The following is a 22,584-nucleotide window of genomic DNA, read 5'->3' as shown; positions in this document are numbered from 1 at the left end:
ATGCAAATACCAATCAATTGCACCCAAAAATCGATTTTTTAATAACATGTAAGAAACACTGCGCAGAACCTATGTACAACCACTCAATATCAGCAAACAAAGTCAGGGCCTTATTTATAAAGGCCTTGCGCCACCAGTGCGTCATTTATTACCCATTTTTAAAGTGATGCATCAGCTGCACAAGGCAATCATAAAAAAGGGCCAAATGAAAATACCAATCAATTGCACCCAAAAATCGATTTTTGAATAACATGTAAGAAACACTGCGCAGAACCTATGTACAACCACTCAATATCAGCAAACAAAGTCAGGGCCTTATTTATGAAGGTCTTGCGCCACCAGTGCGTCACTTATTACCCATGTTTAAAGTGATGCATCAGCTGCACAAGGCAATCATAAAAAAGGGCCAAATGCAAATACCAATCAATTGCACCCAAAAATCGATTTTTGAATAACATGTAAGAAACACTGCGCAGAACCTATGTACAACCACTCAATATCAGCAAACAAAGTCAGGGCCTTATTTATAAAGGCCTTGCGCCACCAGTGCGTCACTTATTACCCATGTTTAAAGTGATGCATCAGCTGCACAAGGCAATCATAAAAAAGGGCCAAATGAAAATACCAATCAATTGCACCCAAAAATCGATTTTTGAATAACATGTAAGAAACACTGCGCAGAACCTATGTACAACCACTCAATATCAGCAAACAAAGTCAGGGCCTTATTTATGAAGGTCTTGCGCCACCAGTGCGTCACTTATTACCCATGTTTAAAGTGATGCATCAGCTGCACAAGGCAATCATAAAAAAGGGCCAAATGCAAATACCAATCAATTGCACCCAAAAATCGATTTTTGAATAACATGTAAGAAACACTGCGCAGAACCTATGTACAACCACTCAATATCAGCAAACAAAGTCAGGGCCTTATTTATAAAGGCCTTGCGCCACCAGTGCGTCACTTATTACCCATGTTTAAAGTGATGCATAAGCTGCACAAGGCAATCATAAAAAAGGGCCAAATGCAAATACCAATCAATTGCACCCAAAAATCGATTTTTGAATAACATGTAAGAAACACTGCGCAGAACCTATGTACAACCACTCAATATCAGCAAACAAAGTCAGGGCCTTATTTATAAAGGCCTTGCACCACCAGTGCGTCATTTATTACCCATTTTTAAAGTGATGCATCAGCTGCACAAGGCAATCATAAAAAAGGGCCAAATGAAAATACCAATCAATTGCACCCAAAAATCGATTTTTGAATAACATGTAAGAAACACTGCGCAGAACCTATGTACAACCACTCAATATCAGCAAACAAAGTCAGGGCCTTATTTATGAAGGTCTTGCGCCACCAGTGCGTCACTTATTACCCATGTTTAAAGTGATGCATCAGCTGCACAAGGCAATCATAAAAAAGGGCCAAATGCAAATACCAATCAATTGCACCCAAAAATCGATTTTTGAATAACATGTAAGAAACACTGCGCAGAACCTATGTACAACCACTCAATATCAGCAAACAAAGTCAGGGCCTTATTTATAAAGGCCTTGCGCCACCAGTGCGTCACTTATTACCCATGTTTAAAGTGATGCATCAGCTGCACAAGGCAATCATAAAAAAGGGCCAAATGCAAATACCAATCAATTGCACCCAAAAATCGATTTTTGAATAACATGTAAGAAACACTGCGCAGAACCTATGTACAACCACTCAATATCAGCAAACAAAGTCAGGGCCTTATTTATAAAGGCCTTGCACCACCAGTGCGTCACTTATTACCCATGTATAAAGTGATGCACCAGTTGCATAAGGCAATCATAAAAAAGGGCCAAATGCAAATACCAATCAATTGCACCCAAAAATCGATTTTTGAATAACATGTAAGAAACACTGCGCAGAACCTATGTACAACCACTCAATATCAGCAAACAAAGTCAGGGCCTTATTTATAAAGGCCTTGCGCCACCAGTGCGTCACTTATTACACATGTTTAAAGTGATGCATCAGCTGCCCAAGGCAATCATAAAAAAGGGCCAAATGCAAATACCAATCAATTGCACCCAAAAATCGATTTTTGAATAACATGTAAGAAACACTGCGCAGAACCTATGTACAACCACTCAATATCAGCAAACAAAGTCAGGGCCTTATTTATAAAGGCCTTGCGCCACCAGTGCGTCACTTATTAACCATGTTTAAAGTGATGCATCAGCTGGACAAGGCAATCATAAAAAAGGGCCAAATGCAAATACCAATCAATTGCACCCAAAAATCGATTTTTGAATAACATGTAAGAAACACTGCGCAGAACCTATGTACAACCACTCAATATCATCAAACAAAGTCAGGGCCTTATTTATAAAGGCCTTGCACCACCAGTGCGTCACTTATTACCCATGTTTAAAGTGATGCATCAGCTGCACAAGGCAATCATAAAAAAGGGCCAAATGCAAATACCAATCAATTGCACCCAAAAATCGATTTTTGAATAACATGTAAGAAACACTGCGCAGAACCTATGTACAACCACTCAATATCAGCAAACAAAGTCAGGGCCTTATTTATGAAGGTCTTGCGCCACAAGAGTGTCACTTATTTCCCATGTATAAAGTGATGCGCCAGTTGCATAAGGCAATCATAAAAAAGGGCCAAATGCAAATACCAATCAATTGCACCCAAAAATCGATTTTTGAATAACATTTAAAAAACACTGCGCACAACCTATGTACAAGCACAGAATATCACTTTTGAAACATCACTGTTTCCCCAAATACAAATCCTTTATCTTTCAAATGTTGATATCAAGCATTATCAAAAATCCAAAATCAAATCAACAGCAAACAAAGTCAGAGCCTTATTTATGAAGGCCTTGCGCCACCAGTGCATCACTTATTACCCATGTTTAAAGTGATGCATCAGCTGCACAAGGCAATCATAAAAAAGGGCCAAATGCAAATACCAATCAATTGCACCCAAAAATCGATTTTTCAATAACATATAAGAAACACAACACAGGACTTATATACTAGCATACCATTTGACTTCTAAAACATAACTATCTGCTTCTAAATATTCTCCATAGAGCAAACAAGTCTCTATCTAAATTAAATAAATCATTACTTACCTTTACAAAAGCTTTGGGAGATTGAAAACAGTGTCAGACACACACACCAATTTCTCTTTAGCAGAGCAAAAAGTGTGCACTCAATACACTGAAACCAAGACTGGCATAGAAAATCTCTAACTTTGTACACATATGCCTTAATTCAACCAATCAAAAGTTTTCCCTCACTATTTTCAAACCAACACCCTTCCCCCTCTCAGATCTTTCTATCTGTTTCCATAGCAACTCCCTCCTAACTGAACTCTCAGGTTCAAAAGTTTATTGTACAATGTTGCAAATTAACTCAGCAAGGATGTTTGACCTCTCAATACACCAGCCTATCCAGAGTATTTTAGCTTTTAGTGACTTTTTTTTAACCATTCAAATTGCTTCTTTAACACAACACAACCATGCACCCTAACTTTAAGTTTTCAACTATCTGAATCCACCAATCATTGCTTCTGATTCAAAAGCAGTGAAACTCCACAATTATTTTTTTGTAAACTCCTACTGTTCCAACTGCCATTTCATTCCCACACATCATCTGACTGCATCAGAACCTTCTCTCATCATGTTTTCTGTCTGGATCCTTGGACACAGCTACATCCACTAGGCTCAAAGGTATGCAGATAGCAGACATTTTCACAACCTTGATTTATCAAATGTGGAAATCAAGTGGATTGGCCAGAGAGGATTAAAATGTCACCAATTGATACCATTGGTGAAAACCTTTATGCATTTGCCAAAACCTGACCTCTTAATAGTGCACTGTGGTGGAAATGATTTAGGCACTTTGACTGGGTTTGGTCTGGAAATGCTTTTAAAGGACACCTTTGATCAATTAATGACACTTTTTCCACAAACTGCCTTGGTATATTCCAATATATGCCAAAGACAGAAATGGAACTGGTCCAACCAATTTTGTCCCCAATTTGAGAAAGCACGGAAACATGTGAATAAATCTGTTTCTGCTTACATGAGAGACTATGGAATGGGTTCAATATACAATAATAACTTGTGTTACAACATGCAAGACATCTACAGAGGAGATGGTGTGCACTTCTCAGATGAAGGGAATAGAATATTCCTCCTGAATTTAAGAATGTGCATTGGAACCTACTTGTAGGTACCTAAATCAACCACAAAACCCAAAAGCTCTTTTCAGAGCTACCCTACCTCTGATCATTCAAAACGTTTATCTTTTTCTAACTTTTTTCACTATTTTTCACCATAGTACGCTTTCCGGTACGCTTAACGGTGCGCGTACCAGGCGCTCCCCCGTGGAAAATTAAAGAATTTTTTTTTTTAACGTTTATGAGCCTCCTAAGCCCCCCTCAGAAAACCTAGAGGGTCAAGAAGTCTCTACCGTGCCCCCTTCTACCCATACCGAACATTGTTTACCCTCCATCTTGTGTCTCGATTGTACCGAAACACAAAATGGAGGACTACCGTAACGCTGCCGGTGCGCGTAAAGGAGCGCGCACCGGTAAGCGCTCGATAAAAAAAGGTGGGAAAGCAATTTACAAAAAAACCACTGGAGACACTTTCATCAAATATAGAATAGGCCCTACTACATAGCAGTCCCTACCATTTACCCAAACTTGGTGGAATTCCATTGAGACATTTAGGCTACAGGCCTGTCTAAATATCCTGAGGTAAATTACATGACAAAAACACATATGAAATGTTAGAATTTACAACCAATTAAAAAGTTTCTTTCATTTTCTACGATTATTTCCTGATGTTTCATTGGTTAAGTACAAGAATATATATAAAAGAAGAGAGGGAAACACAGCCATTTTGACTACTGCTTCCAGAAGTACATTTGAGAACAAATTACACTGACAACTTCAACTGATTTCTCCAAGGTAAATTGTTATTATGGAAGTATATTGTACACTTTAAGTTAATTTCTGAAAAAATATTCTGTTAGTTATATACTATCCCTCTGTAATAGTTATAGATTGAGATAGACTTCTCTGTAATAGTTATGGATTGAGTTAGGCTTCTCTGGTATACAGTACCCTAACTCTACTAATATAGTTAATTTGTATGCAATTTTCAGAAAGAAAATGGAAGGAGAAAATCAAGCAAATGTTACTTCTATCAAAATAAAGGTGGAAAAACCAGAAGAGCAAAAAGATGAAGTAGATTTCATGGATGACTCTTTGGATGAACAGTTAATAGAATGTTTGGAAGAAATGGAATCATGTACTTATAATTATGAGGAAATTCCGGACAATATTATGTTACAAATTTTATTAAATTATGAAAAAGAATCAGAGGAATAAATTTATATTTAATAATTTCAAATTGTTTGAGACAATATTCATTTTTATATGTAATTCATAAAGTATTACCAAAAATGTTTAAAATATAAAGTGAGACTTATAGTATACTGTTCAACTATTTTTCTGTTACATAGTAAGTTTACTCATAGTTACTACCTTTCTCCCACTATATTATCTCATATGAATATTTTACACCTCATTTTCATAAGGGAGCAGGATAGACTACTCATGATCCCCTAGAAATTCTCAGGGACTGCTTAAAAGATCTGTTTCTGCTTTCCAGACAGACTATGTTATGAATTCCATATACCACAAAAAATACAATAACAACATGCAAGATGTCTACAGAGGAGATGGTGTACATTAAATTTAAGTCTCTGCATTGGTACCTACATGTAGGTACTTACATAAAATAAAAAAAATTAAAAAAACAATTAATAAACATAATTTTTTGAAGTGATTATTTTTCCATAGTACCCTCCTTGATACGCTCCCTGGTGCGCGTACCAGGCGCTTCCCCCGCGAAAATCGAAAAAAAAAAAAGGGTGAGACCCCGCGGGGCCCTTTAATGGCCCCCACATCAAACCTAGGGGTACAGGGGGTGTCTACTCTGCCCCCTTATGGTCATTTCCCCCTTTGTTTTGGCCACCTCTCGTGTCTCGATCCTACCGAGACACAAGATGGCGGCCGCTCCGGACTGTTTAGAATGTTTACAGACAACTGAGAGCCAATCAGCTTTCTGCGCGCAAGTCGCGTGGCGCGCCTGGAGCGCTCTCCGGTGCGCGCACCGGAGAGCGCCTATAGATATATATATTTTTTTGAACCTAAATTACTCAAAATCCACTGCAGCACATATCTTGAGACATAGCAAAGGCACATCGGGCTACCAGTCCCTACAATTTTGCCAAGTTTGGTGGAAATCCATTCAGCCGTTCGGGCTAAAAGTGAAATCGACCGCCCTATGGAAATTAACATGGGAAAAACGCGTTTTGGGACCCCCTTTTATCTCGGCCCCCGCTTGACGTATCCCCCCCAAACTTTCAAGGAAGAACCGGAGCTCGACGAGGCCATTTTCAGGAAATTTTCAGGCAGATCCGTCAGCCGGTGCCAAAGTTATATATATATATATATATATGTCCGGGCCAGCTTGTGCAGAAATACGAGCTTTATTGAGGCTCCACTCGACGCGTTTCGAGGATAATCCCTCTTGATCACGAGCGTGAGTGTTTGTGTAAGAGTGAGTTAAATACGGTCACATGTTCATGAACACAGTAAACAGACTCACAGGTCATTAGCGAGCTACATTGCACGTTATCCTTCAATGCATGAAATCAAAAGTTACGTACTGAAAATTAAGAAGAGAAATGAACAATTCACTGCAGTATTATTGCAAATGTTGGTTGAGGAATTGGCAGAAATACAATTAATGAAGTTTTTCAAAATAATCGAACGCTTCCAGCGAAAAACAAATACAAATTATGTGACTGCTAAATGTCATTCATTCTTTAGCATCACGGGGTGATGGAACTCTCGCCCAAGTGGGCCTCCCCCTTCAGTACCTGATCCTTAATGCCCAGGTTGACAGCGCAAATGTCTCTCTGTCAATAAAGATTCAGCGTTTCAATGAAAAGGCAGCCTGGCTAAACGAAAAACGAATGCATATAAAGTGACTTGAGACACTTGCGGGTGAGTAGTGCGCTATACAAGTATCAATTTTTTTTTACTGTTGAATGTCATTCATTCTCTGGTATCATGAGGTGATAGAAATCTCGCCTAAGTGGGCCTCCCCATTCAGTGCCTGATTTTAGGTATTCATAACCAAGTTAACAGCGCAACCGTCTCTTGTTAATCAGGACACTGTCAATAAAGCGCTTAAATGAAAAAACGGCCTGGCTAAGCAAATTCAAGGCCGTGCCCGGGTCAGCGTGTTCAGCCTTAGAAGGGCGTGAGCATTCTCAATACATCTGACTGCACAGCATTGTTCAGCTGCTAAAAAGTCACGTTCGTGCTCTATATAAAATGCTGATTACGTCCCAGTGGGCAAAGTAATAACTGCATCCTAAGTCAGGCTCATTGATAATCAAGTCACAATTAAGCCCCATTTGGCACAAAATAACGGCATACTTGATCAGGCAGCATGACAAAAAGGTGGGGGAAGATCGCCAATTCTTCATTTAATTCGTTCCAAACTACCATACGTGAAGTGAAGTGAAGTCAGATGACCGTGCAGTACATTCCCTTGTTCATCCTTTCAGAGATCTGATAAAATAAAACCAGAACATGATGACTAAATGTGCACAAGTGAATAGAATACATTTACATTGCATTTAAAATAACCACATACATCTCACAAACCATTAAAATTCAGAGGAGCTGAAATGGCTATATAGAATTCATGATCAAATATGATAACATTTGAACCATTTGGAAACAGCTAACCCAAGTGTACTTCCAGTTCCTCATCATGGTCGTGGCCTCCTGGCTGCATTGTACGGTACTTTATGATGAGTTTTGATTCAAGTCTGCGTAATTCCTGCAGTCTATCACCACCTCGCTCTCTAAGGGGGACTGACAACATACGCAAAAAGACAGGAGACTGGCATTGCTTTTATGATGGGACTCAAAATGTCTTGCTATAGGGTAACTCTTATCCTCTTTGGTGATGGCCCTCATGTGTTGCAATACTCTGTCTTTGGCTGGAAGTTTGGTACTGCCAATGTAATGTAGTTGGCATGGGCATCTAAGGGCGTAGACCGCATAGTCAGTATGACATGATGTATGTGTCATAATTTTGAAAGTGTCAAGTTCTTTCGAGAGTTTAACCTCCCTAATGCTTCCACTATATCTGCAGGCTTTACACTTCCCGCAGACATAAAATCCCCTCACTGGATTAGTTTTGGTTTTCCCAGGGATGAGTGTGGTGCAGACAATGTCTTTAAGAGATGTGGCTCTCCTATATGTGATTTGGGGGTGTGGACTAATTCCTGTAGCTAGGTCTTTGTCCAATTTGAGGACATTCCAATATTTGTCAAAGGCTTTTCTGACCTCTCTTGCTTGGCCATGGTAGTCAGTAATGAATCTGGTGGTAACGGTTTCTCTGTCACCTATGCTTTTGTTTTTCTCTTTAAGGAGACTTCCCCTATCAAGTGTGTTGACTTTAGTGATGGCTGTTTGAATGCATCTGTTGCTGTATCCCCTTTGCCTGAAACGTTCTGTCATGACATTCACCTCCTTGGCGTAATCTCCTTCGTTGGAGCAATTACGCTTCGCCCGAAGGAATTCGCTCACAGGTATGGAGTTGACAAGATTAGTGGGATGACAACTCCGGGCGTGGAGGAGACTGTTGTCAGCCACCTTAACCTTAAGATCAAGAAAGGTCTTGGAAAATCCACCTCTTGACTGTATATATATGTTTTTTTAATTGTAGTTAATTCGTTCTTTACTTCCCTATCTTTATGTATCTATCGTTTTAGATTCATTGGTTACATATAAAGTGCCCATACAACTCCTCGTCTGGTAGCAAAAAATATTTAAACATAAATGTATTAGCTATTTCTCCTTCCTGTCAATTGCTGGAGTGATTTTTTTCTTGCCTAACTTCTCTATGCATTCCAACTGCTAATCACTGCATGTTAGTGCTGATGCACCAAGTCTGGGGGTTGTCTGTGCTAACCAATGGTCCTCCACGTGGCATACCTACAAATTCAACTCATTTCCATGGTCTGTAGTTATCCTAAAACGGATTTGAGTCCCTTCATGTCCCCTCTGTTGATGTACACTTGGGGTGTCCAGAAAAACTCCCAGAGAGCCAGATCCCTACTGGATCTACCAGATAACCACTGCTCATGCAAATGAGTTCTTATTTAGATTCCATTTATTGAAAGATAACATATGTGGATATGCAGAAAATATAACATTGATCCAGCTCTACATTGTTCACCCATGATGTATATTATCTCAAATCGTCTGTATGTCGGAGTATGATTAACAAAAACGATTACTCTATTGAGTGTACAATTTCTATTATTACGCCTCATTTTACAAACTATATATTGACATAAATTATAGAAGGGAAGGGAAAACCTAGAGTGGTGCACTTTGCTACATCTTGAGTGAAGATGTGATGCTCCATTTTTTTGTTGCAGCTGAATCATGAATTGTACGATGTAATGACCAAACTGGAAAAGCAACATTCGGACAAAGTCTTCATAGTGAAAGGAGTGACGGGGTAAGCTTCTCATTTCACAATAGTTTGTCATGTAGAATTAAAAAATGAAAGCAAACTCCTATTTTGGTGTCTTGTTGGTCATCTTAGCCTGTAATACCAATCTGACGCGGAGTTTATGGTGGACACTGGGTTTAGATGTCAGTGGTTGTTTGTCTTGGAAACTTTCTCGGATTCCTAAACTTTGAAATCCTTCCCCATATGGAAAAAACTCACACAAGATCGCTTTCGCCCCTCCACTACAAGAGAAGCTTTGTGGTTTGAAAATGTCAAGTTTCAGCAATGATACCGCTACAAGAACTTTTCATCATGTTTTCCATTTTTCCATACATATATTTACATTCATACTGATAGTTTTGAGCGCTTTGCCTCTATGAAGACTGTTATGCTAAGTACACTTTTCTCCTAGTCTCCTAGCTTCCAAATTGCTTTGATACTAATACTCCCACTTTCAAATTTTGCTTTGGTTACTTCGAGAAAATAGCAGCCACTTCTCCTTTAGCTGATGCTGGACTGTACCACTGTTAAGGGTATGGCACGTGATGCAATGACCAGGCACATTCATAGAAGGAGGAGTCCAAAGTCTGTGTCGGTTGGCATGAAATGTCCTTCTTCTCTATGCCTCTGGACTCCCTCAACTTCCAGAATGCGGCCACTTATGTCTCCGCTGCCAAGGATGTGCAGATGTAGGGGCCCCTACCTGTCTATGTGTCCTGCATTTGCAAGGTGCTCTGCAGTCACTTTTAGTCCATCAAGAGCCACTAACACACTTTGCTACAGTGTGGACATTTGGTGACATTTTGAATTTAAGAAGGCTCTTGATATCGAGGTCAAACTCAATGTCAATTGGATGCTCATTATCACGTTCTTTGGCTCAAGGATGCTCAATTTCAAGTAGACACTGAATGTAATGAAAGCCCTGGCAGCCAAGAAAGGTCTTGGAAAAAAATCTCTATTAGAAGAACACCTTTCTCAAAGCGTAAAGGTTGGTGAAAGATCCAATGTGTACATTCTTGCCAGTAGAACTGTGAGATATGTTAGTAAATTCTTCAGTCAACTTGACTACTAATGGCTATCTATCTCCCTCTGGTCGAGGTAGACTTAGATTTAGACATGACAGCGATATTGGTCCTCGATTCCGTGAAACCATGTGGGACATCCATAGAAGAAGTGCAAAACTCTGACCCCATGCCCTATTCCTTCCCTCCCTTCATCCTATCTTTTTCATCAGGCTGTACTCACTTGTACTCTCCCTTTCTATCTCTACCCTGCATGTTATGGCAGCCTCGAGTTAAAAATGTTATCACATGGGAAATTTTATTGGTGACAGACAGTTCATTGTTCTTGCACCCCTCCCTTTTATCTACAGATTCAGCCCCAGATTAAAAAATATAAGTGTACAACTCCACCTGAGCATACTTTTACAATATTTCCCAGTTCACAAACATGTGTTATAACATGCCTGGAGAGCTGCACCAGGTGCAGGCAAACTATTACACTTGTCCTGTGACATTTTTAAGGCAGCCTGTTCCTCCAGTTTGGACTTGTACATAGCGTTCAATTATTCATCCGAATGTGCGAAAGTATATTTTTATTCTTCACAGGGACAACCTTTTTTGCCCCAAGGAGAAATCCATTCTTCTACACAAACATCACATCTGCGGGTGATCTGTTCCTCTTCACATCCTGAAGAAAAGATACTCCGGCTGGAGTAAACCTCCAACCATTTTTTGGGTGGGAAGTTCCAGCTTTGAGTTTGTGAATGGAATGGCCACAAATGTAGAGGTTTGTGGGCATTCACAAACCTACAAGGCAGTCCTCACCTTGTAAGAACCACTTTCCGCTCTTTGACCGTGATCTACGTCTGCTGATTTTTCTGCTCTGGTGGCGAAGATATCCACAGTGGTAAAAAACACAAGTATGCCTTCTAGGATTCTTCCTGTCAACTCCTGGCAGATGTAAATGTAGAAATTTATGGCTGTAAATGTAAGTTGACAGACGAAAAAGTCTTTGGAATATGTGCTTATTCTAAAGCAACAGCTTCACATTCAGAAAAATGAGGGTGCAGTGTCACTGCTAAACAAATATGGGGCGATGAGAGAGAATTTTATTGGAAAAGAATGTTGTTGTGTCCAGAAGAGCCATTGAAAAAATCTTAAGCTTTGATTGCTAAAGGAAAACTTGTACCTATTCAATAACTCTAATGTTGGTGGTTCTTACAAGTTGACTGACACGTAATGTCGCTCTTGCGGTAACAAGGCTAGGCGTGTTTGGATTAGATTTTGAGTATGAAACCAGAGTTTAACAAAAACATTTGATTTTGTAATCTAGGGAACCTTGTAGGGTCCAAGCCATTCATGAAATGTAAAGGCTGGAGACAACAAAGAGATGGTGAGGAAAGTTGCCCAACAGCAGAGAAGACTTCTTATCTTTCAAATATTAAAAGGTCTTTGCCACATCTTTAACTGTTACTGTTGTCTAGTTTAGATGTATGCACAGCATGGCTGGCACAATAGCCTCAGCAAAGGCCTCTCACTGAATGATGGGGGGAGGGGGTGCTAGTAAGAAGCACCACTCCCACCTTTGTTACAGGGAGCCGATGGTGCTGCATTGCTGCAAAACCGGCCCGTTGACGAAACTGGCCCCCACCCCTCCGGCCCACTGGGGAAACGCCCGGTGCCTGCTACGGCCAGTCCGGCCCTGGTAGTCACTGCAGCTCTACAGATCACCCAATGTAGTGATGTAGCACCTCCTTACAAAGCATCAAATGGAACCACACGAGGATAAGTGTTAAGAGTGTGCTTCACAATTTTACCCAGAAGAGAAGAATCATATGAGACATCTGGGTGCTGAAGACTCTGTTTCTTTGCAGACCACTAGACATTGCTCCAGTTTAATAAAAACAAGGTGTGTTATTTGAGAGAACAAGTAACAATAGACTGGATTCCCTTAAAAATATAGCTTTTATTGTCTATACTGCTTGGAGTACAAAAGTATATGTTTAAATATCAAAATACAAACAAAAGGTAGTTAGCAGCACCAGTAACAATAAAGTGCACTACATTTAATGACAGATACATTCAACCCCAATTATTTTTTTAGGTTACCTAACCCACCTGAGCATAACTAAGTCTCTTTGCTTCTCAAAGTCCCCACTTATATAGTGTTCATGAATGCTTGGTATTTTATTAAAATGGTCAGTGGCAGGAATAGCCATCTTTTGTGAGATGTTCCTCAATTATTTCCCTACTGTTTTGCTGGCTTTAAAACTCTGAGCACTTTACCTCAGCTAAATAGGAGTAAAGTTCCTGTGCTTCCCCTTTAAACATGTTGAAATTGGCTTAAACCTGATTGGCACAACTAACTTTTCCGTACGGCTATCCATCATGTATGATGCAGAAATACACCCTGGCATGGAAAGCTAGCTTCCACCGCTGGACTGCGCCGCTACCTTGGCAATAAAAACACGACTTTTAGCCTACCCTGGGTAGCCTGACAACAACACCTTGAATCCTGCACCACAAAGCTGTCACTATCACCAGTTTGACAGGTATATAAACCTTACTTTAATTATTAAATATGTCGCCCCTAAGCACACCTTGCTGCTCACACAAGGGTAGGGCGCCTAATATTTAGGAGTGGAACATGTGCAATATAAAAAAATGATATGTTCCCCCAGTGACTAGGCCCAAAACACTTGCACCCACATGCATCAAGCGATTTTGGAGTCGCAAACGGTGCAAATCGCAAAATTCGGCCGTTTGCGATTCCAAAATCACTTTTTGGGATGCATTAAACAATTATGTAGAAATCGCAATTTTTTGCGATTTCTAAAAATGCGATTGTATTTAAGGAATCGCATTGTTGCGATTCCTTAAATGCAATGCATGAATGTTTTAAAAAATGCGTATTCCCAAATGGGGGAGCAAATTAACACGAGGGTGAACCTCAAGGGTGCAGGGGGGGGGTTCTTTGGACCCCCCTCAGCACCCTTGAAATGCATTAACAAATTGCGATTCGCAAAATGAAAATCGCAAAATGTTAATGCCTTCCCATTGATTCCTTTGGGCCTTTTGCCCCATAGGAATCAATGAGAAGGTTTTCCTTAATTGCGATTCGCAAAATGTGAATCGCAATTAAGGAAAATTAAGAAATCGGAAAAATATTTGCGAATTATTCATGCATTGCCGTTTGCGATTTCTAAATTGCGATTCCCTAATTTTCGCAATTTAGGAATCGCAAACGGGTGCAATGATGCATGTGGGTGAAGGTCATTTGTCAGGCTGTAACTGGCATGTAGGAAAGGTTAAAGTATAGAGTATACACGTTTGACCTCTTCCAGCTACTGACTCCATTCAAAGACTGATTTTTATAGTTAATGAAAAAACAATCTAATTGAAAGTCCAATTTTAATAAAATATATAGTAATTGTAACTTTTAGAATGTTATCTTCATCCTGCCTGAAGCTGCTGGAGCCTAATTTGCATTAGATCTTGAGCAACTGCCCAGCCTGCACTTGTTCAGAATTGGTTGCAAATTGCTCTCAGAGCAGAAATATTGTCCTGGGTGTGGTTATGTGATTGCCTTCCCTTTGCCAGAAGACCAGTAAGGGGGGACCCAGGAACTTCATCAACTTGAAATGTAAGGAAAGACTTGGAAGAAGCAGCCTTTTGTCTCCCTAATCCAATTGGTCCCAAACTCAGTGGAAGTGAAGCTATCTCCTAAACCTGGTCACCTCCTCTGTGGTCACAGAGGAGGTGACCACACAGATCACAAAGGAGGAGGAGGTGACCTCTGTGGTCACCTCCTCTGTGACCACAAAAGAGGTGATTGCTCATTATTTTGGTAGTAACTCTGGATGGTCATAAACGCTTTGCACAATGGGAGAAGGGCTCCGCCATATTGGATTGTTAGACTGTGGGATTGTTTGCAGTACGGCAACAGGAACTGCAAAAATGTAGTAAAGATTGCCCTAGGAACATTTACCTCTTTGGTTAGGGAATGCCCAGAAATCACCCCCACCCACTAACTGGTGCCAGGTGTAAATGTGGCAAACCCACGTTACCATCCTCAGAAAACGTACGGGACTTGTGGAAGATCAGAAGAGGGCTCAACCTGTTGTCTGTGACCAGGGAGGAGCCCTCAAGAAAAGAACCTGCTCACTCTTGCACTTAGGACAAAGAAGTGTGCTTTGAGAGTTAGTTGGTTCACCTCATGTGTGTTTATGGGAACACAATAATCTGAAAGAGGCCTTTTTCTTGAAGTACCCAGCTGACCAGTGGCAACTGGACCTCGACTGAACTTTCATTTTGGACTCTGTCTGACATCTTGCGAGTATAAGTGCCTTCCCCCGAGATCCTGGGGGGCTTAGAAGTGCATTCATGTGGCTCTCTCGGCACCAGAAGAAAGTCTGGAAGCTTTTGAAAACCTTTCCTCCAAAGCTCTACTGCTCAGTAGGACCTGCAGGAAACAAGCTTACAACTGGCAGTTCTATGCTTTTAGACAAAATTTCAGCTTCGTCCAGCACAAGGCGCCCAACATTTATGAAAAAAACTACTAGTGGCTTTGTTGCTATGTTGGGCGGAAAGCCTCCTCCCGACAGTCGGAAACTCCTCAATTGCGTCGGAGCCCTTCTAGCCAACTCGGTCGGTTTACATTCCGTCTGCCCGATTATGATTTTCACAGTTGGAACGTGAACAAGATGGTCATTAAGAATTGGTTCTGAGCGATTCTCAGAGTATCCATGTTGGCCGGAATGGCATCATACAGCCCTATGGGCAGCGTTTCTGCCCATGGGGTTACAATGCCATTTTCCAACAGCCTGTCCGACTTTGGCCTGTCTGACACAGAAAGCTGTCAAAAAGTAACTTTGAGGGCCCCTAGCAGGGCCCCCTAGGTCCCACAGCCTACGGTTGATGGCCGAGGCGGTACATAAGGGAACCCCTTGTAAAACCCTGCACTGTGTGGCAGGCACCATGAGGTGCCTGCCAAAGGATCCAGGGTTTTCTGCAAACACCCCAATTCCCAATAGAAGCCTGTGTTACAGCCGGTTATCGGGCGGAACACGGGCTCCCATAGAAAACAATGGGACTCTGAACAGGGTTCGTCGCATCATAATCTGTCGGTCGGAACGGCCGACTGAAAGTCGATCGGTTCCGATTTCAAGACGGTGTTGGGCGGAGGCTTTCCGACCAACATCGTAATGAGGTCCAAAGTTTCATTCTGGGTTTTTCAGCGAGAAATCTCTAGAGCTCCAATAGGACCAACCTTCTTTAAGGCATCCAGCCTCAGCCGTGGACGGCATGACTCGCGGGTGGTGGGGCTGGTGGGAGAGGTCGCGCAGGGGTTCGCACGAGAGGTGGAGGAGAATTTAATTAAAAAAACTTAAATAAATAAACTTACCTTCCTGGTTCTCGCGCCGTCTCAGCCCCTGGGCGGGTCTTGTGGAACAGGAATCAGGCAGCCTCCATCCACTTCCCTGAGGCAATCACAATGCTGCAATGGCAGAGTTGTGATTGGTGGGGATGGCGCCCAGCCAGGCGCCTATGGGGAGGCCATTTTCTCCATGTAGGCTGCAGGGCCCGCAGCATTGGGCTAGCCACTCCTCCCCTGCCCTCCAGCAGACCCGCCCGCCCCCAACCAAACCATTCTGCTTTCTCGCAGTGCAAGAAGCAGAAACATAAAATAATAGTTTTACCATGTTATGTTTCTGCTCCTCGAACTGCAAGAAAGCAGTGGGGTGACGCTCCACCACCCTAATGGAGGAGCCTCCCCTGTCCAGCCTTCAGTTCCAGAATGGCAGCTGCAATTTCAACAGCCAGGCGCTCTGGGGTGATTTCTTCTCAAAACCTGACTAAGTGCCTTTATGCGTTGGATATTTAGTAGCAATGTCAACAGATTTCTTCAAAAACATGACAAATTCCCTTTCTGAAGTTGAACTTGAAAGCTTTTTCAAACTTGTTGACTTCCAGATGTTTCACCTGGGCCTATCCACTTAACGTATTTGACCAGGGCTCCATCACGGCTTGCCTCAAATCTTGCTAGCCGGGCTGATGAGAGGTGTTACCTCGAAACCGGTCCGGTCCTCGGATGCTTGATTCCGGTCTGGGAAAGATATGGCTGTGTAGTTCGGACTGGACTGTTCCCATGGGGCACAGGGTCAGAGCTGATTTGCAGGAAGCCATTATCTAACCCAGGGTGGTGTGGAGTGCAAACAACGATGGATTTAGGCCCAGATCCTTGTACTGGGGTGAATGTAAGACATTGATCTACATTCTGTCCATCAAATTGTTTTTTGTAATTTTCTCCCTGAGTGTACTGGGGTAGCCCAGACGTGGGTCCCAGAGCCTCCACACCACTGGAGTCAAGCTAGCCGGGCTGATGAGAGGTGTTACCTCGAAACCGGTCCGGTCCTCGGATGCTTGATTCCGGTCTGGGAAAGATATGGCTGTGTAGTTCGGACTGGACTGTTCCCATGGGGCACAGGGTCAGAGCTGATTTGCATAAAGCCATTATCTAACCCAGGTGGTGTGGAGTGCAAAAAACAATGGATTTAGGCCCAGATCCTTGTACTGGGGTGAATGTACATTCTGTCCATCAAATTGTTTTTTGTAATTTTCAAATCTTGCCTAGGCCCTGTTCTACAGCTTCCAGAGAATAAATTGGCGCTATGTGGCAGCATTTTTACTTACAACTTTGAAAAATCATATCTTCCATTCCCTTTATTGGGTTTGGCCAATTTGGCGTCATTTTGTTTCTTTAATTGTACTTTATTCGGCTAATTTGGTTTAGGATTTTTATTGCTCAGTGTTTTGACTTTATTACTGTTTTGGTACTACATAACTACTATACACACTGCACTAAGTTAAGCCAGTCTACTCTGTGTTATAGCTAAGATAGGGTTAAGTTAAAGGTAATTTAGTGACTTGTAGGGTTCACCAGGACAAGGAGTGTTATTATTCATTGGGGAGGGCTATCGCCCAACTCAAATAATAATCCACTTTCTTACATTTAGGAATCGGCAACACGTCTCTCATCTGTTACAATTATTCTTCATCATGGATATGTTCCTCATAAATAACTTTGTTATCAAGCCCATGGCTTTGATATTTGGCTTTGAAATAATAAACCCATTTTGGACTATGTATCAGTGCACTGTATTTAAAACAAACCTCGTTTTCTGCGTTTAGAACTTAAATTGTATGCTCCTTTTCCACGGATATGCATGTTGTTGAGCTTTAAAACTGAAACTACAAAATATATCTTTATAAAAAAGGAATATGTCAGGAACATAACACGCTGCTCAAACAAAGACCACAATTTGAATAAATAAAGGTACATGTAATTATGTTCAAATGCTCCAGTAAATACTTGAATTCCCACCAGTTAAAAGGTGGGCAATAATCAGACTTCAAAATGGCTGGAACATCCCATGTCACAAGGATGCCATCTGGTCTCTCAATGACTCCCTCGTGAGTTGTGAATGAGTGATCTTCTATTAATGGAAATGTGAGTGCTCATGCACGATTACCATCAGATGATATCCATTATCGAGTGGAACAGAGATATCGATGTCTGTCCTCTCCCATGCATGCTTAGGGAGATATGACATGTTAAGAGTATGTTGACAATCAATCAATACATTCTTTATTCAATCCATTAAAATACAGATCATAAAAGCACATATAAAAAGATCAAAAGTAAACATAATAATCCAATTCATACCTTAGAAAGTTCATTGTCTAATTCCTATAATGTACCCATGTTGTAACTAAATTTGCCTGTATAATACAGAAACATGTGTGCTACAAAGTTAGAAATAGAATAGAAACTGGACATATATCACTGGGACCTTTATAAAAAAATTGTTTTCAGACATATCTTATGGGCCACATGAGATACATATATAATATCCCTTTATCTGCAACTTAGTTTTCAAGTATAGGCTCCAAACCGTCTAGGGTCCCCTCAATTTCCTCCTCCTTATACAAGCCCACAAAAATGTGGCTATTGAAAAGCATAAAAAAGGATCAGGCAAGGACTTTAAAAAATATAAGGCTAGTCGACATTGTCTAAAATTAAAGCGCGTTAAGATCGGGGGAATACAATATTCTCTTTCCTTCCTATGAAACACGCAAAACAGGACTATGTGTAAGTCAGACTGGGATGATTGGTTATCACATGGGCACAGGGTCAGATCAGAGTGCTTACATTTTCTCTACCAATAATGCAGCCTCAGGGGAATTCGTTTCATACGGAACCTCAATAAAATATATCTGTGCTGTGCTATACTAGTGCTCGCTACGTAAGAATCTGACATATAAGCTAGTCCCAATTTTATATGTAAGATGTATTTTGCGTAGGAGGGGCAAAGGAAACTAAGCTCCTAAAGAATCTATCTTAAAGAATTTGAAAAGAGTCTATAGAGCCCATACCCCAAACTCCTGCCCCATATGTAACAGCTGATTTGGTCTTAGCTTGATAAATCTTTTTTATTGTCTCTAAAGGTCTTGCACCCAGCTTCTTAGCAAAAGACTTGATGACTGCCTAGCTCCTTTACATACCTAAGGCCCTACCTAAGTATGTTGGCTAATATTGGTAGAAAGGCAGTAGCACAAATGACCAGCCTTGAGTTCCTTTTCAACCTTCTCATCTAAGTTTGGTAACCAAACTCAGTCTCAGAGAGCTCTTTTGATGGCAACAATACCGCGATGTCCTTCGTGAGCTACTTCAATTATTTTATGCCGCAGAGTCTCTGAAATCAGGATTCTCGACCCTCGCACTATAACTCCTTCCTGAGTTGTGGACAGTTCATCTTAAATGTTTTTGTAATTTTGATACTCACCATCACAGGAGAGATGTTGTGTGTGATGGTTCCATGGCTGATGCGTAATGATATCTTTCAACTTTAGCATGTCACTATTATGGCTCATGGCAGTGATGTTCTGGGTTAAGGTTATAGCAGCTGTTGTATCTGATTTTACAATTAAATGAATGTAAGCTTTGGGAGTCTTGGATGGAGTACCCTGACCGTGTATAGGTAGTATGGAAAACTAGTCAGTAGGGTGTTAATCCTTCCCTGGACGATGCAAAATTATATAATTGTACTCTGGTAATCATAGTCCTCACCGTTCAATATGAGGAGGCATCTTGGAATTTGGATTGCCAAAGATAGTCAGTGAAGCTTGATGATCACTTACCTACGTAAAAGACTTTCTGTACAGGAATACATGGAAATGTTCACAAGTCCATACCACGGCTAAACTTTTTTTCTCATGTTGTGAGTGTCACGACCACCGAGCTCCTCAGGATCAGGGTGATGCTCAAAGGGGTCCACCTCCTGACTCCCCCACACTCTGACTAATATGTACACAGAGTATAAAGGCAATCAAGCGGGATAGGGTTAGGGTTAGGGTGGGTGCAGCGGTGGAAAAGGGAAACCTGACACAAAACAAGCATACAATTAATAGGATACATAAACCTGACTACTCTCATTTAATTCTCACTAGTGTCATATCGATACCTAAAAAGGATTGTCCCTGAGGTGGACCCTTCCTCTCTCTCAATAGCAAGATACATCTCTCACCGTAGGGAAGATATTCACATCTCGAAATCAAACACATGTCATTAGAGTCTAGACAGCGTTACCATGCTTGAAAGTAGCCAATGATGATCTACATACATACCCACTGCCACACACCCTTAAATCCAAAAGAAAGGCCAACTCCAGCATCTCGGCCGAGCAGAAAGTGCCTGACGGCTCTGAATGATCCCAAACAGCAAACACAAGGAAATCCTTCTGCGTCTTAACAGAGAGCGCGTAACCAGGGCAGGGCAGGAGCAGAGGAAAACAGAGCAGCCGCTCTGAAAGCGAAAATCCAGCAACAACCAGAATCACGTACAACGCTCCATGCGTAGTACGTGATTATATAAGGTAATCCCTCCCAGAAGGATGGCCTTCTGGGAGATGTAGTTCTGCTGCCACTACTTCCTGCAATTGAGGTAGGTGCAACAGAGTCAGCTCCTAACAGTGAGTAACATCGTTCTGTCTGGGACAAACTTCTACTGCCATATGCCACGATATGCCTTTGTTACAAAGAAGGTAACCCGCACTTCAATGTGTTTTACACCATTCTGTTTTGGGTGAACAGATAAACAAAACTTAATATGTTTATCAAGGCGATTATTTGCGCCGTTTTTATTTTTCAAATTTTGTAGAAAAAAGTTTTACGTGTACAGAGAATTGAGGTAATTTTAACTACACAAAACATGAATTTACAGACATAAACAATATGAAGGCAGTGAGAAAAAAGTTTTTTGTTTACAACAAAGTGAGCATATATCATAAACGGGGTGAGGGAAAGATTTCAAATTGTATTTTCAAAAAACATCAACAAACGCAATTAAGCAAACATATTTCTAACCAAAAGCAATTATTGCCCAAGGAGCAGCCTTTAAGTGAATCTGCATGAAAACAAAATAACCTCTCGGAAACAATGTTTGTAAGGCTATAAATTCCCAAGTATTTTTTTAAAACGTATTTCCAAACTTAGGACGTAATCCTGTTCGCCTACGCGTTTCGAGTTTGCCAGGTTTCTTCGCAAACTCTCTTCAGGGCCAAATGAATTCTTTCCCCTGTTTCTCAACCTATTAGTGAAAACAAAATATTTGTGGACACTCATTATAAATCGCTCTCCTCAGCCCACTCATACCTTCTCATATGTACAACTTAAAAAAGAAACGTACCTCAGGGGACTTGAGGTAAGTTCGGTTTATCCAGAGTATTAAAAGGGATTTTTCGAGTCTGTGCGTTTTCTAAAAGACACAAGTAGTTGTGTCAGAAATTGCGCTGTTTGAAATTATTAGCCAGCTCATTGTGACAGTAGAAATAACCAATCATCTCCTACCTGGATGCGTGACTCAGAGGGAATCAAATGGATTCTTCAATTTTATGTTCGGAGTTGGGCGTTAGTTCGCTTCCCAAATTTTTGTTCAAGGAGGGTCCTGGAGCGGACCGGTTCCCTTTTACTATTCCCTGTCTGTATCTGCAGGTGAGAAAAGAAGGAACGGGCGCCAATGTTTAGAAACGCACTCGTTTGCTAGTCTATGGGTTGTGCGGCTTGTCTTGTGACAGCACGTACCTGCTAGTGTGTCAGCGTGTTCCACTTCTCATTCCATCAGTTAGAGTGAACGGCATACAGCTCCAACAGTCTCTCTGAGAGGCTCGCTGTTATATAGCCAATCACAGAAGGGCAATTTTGAAAGCCACCAATGGGGCATTGTGGGACCTGTAGTCAGATTGACCACGAGTAAACTTCAAAGTCTGGAAATTTCGCTCATTGAGTTAAGGCCCGTATTGATGGTATCAAAGCGGAGTATCAGGTACGCCTCTTTGCGCAAAAGTGCCTGCTCTATATTGGGAGATCTATGTTGTGGATCTAATCCCGACAAGACCGTCCATTTGAAGTCCGTTTCTTTGTGGCTGGCGGCTAGAAAGTGCTCCACCATTGGGGCGTTCTGCACTTTTTTCTTATGTCTCGAGCGATGTTGTGTTATCCTGACATTTACCTGTTGGCAAGTTTTACCTATGTACAGCGTGCTCTTTTCTGTGCGTGCAACAAACTGTACATAGGTAAAACCTGCCAACAGGTAAATGTCAGGATAACACAACATCGCTCGAGACTTAAGAAAAAAGTGCAGAACGCCCCAATGGTGGAGCACTTTCTAGCCGCCAGCCACAAAGAAACGGACTTCAAATGGACGGTCTTGTCGGGATTAGATCTACAACATAGATCTCCCAATATAGAGCAGGCACTTTTGCGCAAAGAGGCATACCTGATACTCCGCTTTGATACCATCAATACGGGCCTTAACTCAATGAGCGAAATTTCCAGACTTTGAAGTTTACTCGTGGTCAATCGGACTACAGGTCCCACAATGCCCCATTGGTGGC

The 22,584-nt window shown here is 41.3% G+C and overlaps 1 protein-coding gene across 2 annotated transcripts in view; it reads left to right on the top strand.

Moving 5' to 3' along the window:
- The window catches only part of BIN2 (bridging integrator 2), a 420,497-nt gene that overhangs the window by 376,312 nt on the left and 21,601 nt on the right, over positions 1-22,584 (top strand). For both annotated transcript variants that reach the window (XM_086965898.1, XM_086965889.1), the window contains one exon: positions 9,553-9,635. In XM_086965898.1, the coding sequence (XP_086822024.1) occupies positions 9,553-9,635 (83 nt within the window). The remainder of the gene's footprint in view (positions 1-9,552; positions 9,636-22,584) is intronic.

The sequence above is a fragment of the Lissotriton vulgaris genome, chromosome 1_1, assembly GCF_964263255.1.
Source record: "Lissotriton vulgaris chromosome 1_1, aLisVul1.2, whole genome shotgun sequence".
In the NCBI taxonomy this organism is placed as follows: Eukaryota; Metazoa; Chordata; class Amphibia; order Caudata; family Salamandridae; genus Lissotriton; species Lissotriton vulgaris.
This window is presented reverse-complemented; position numbering and strand designations above follow the sequence as displayed.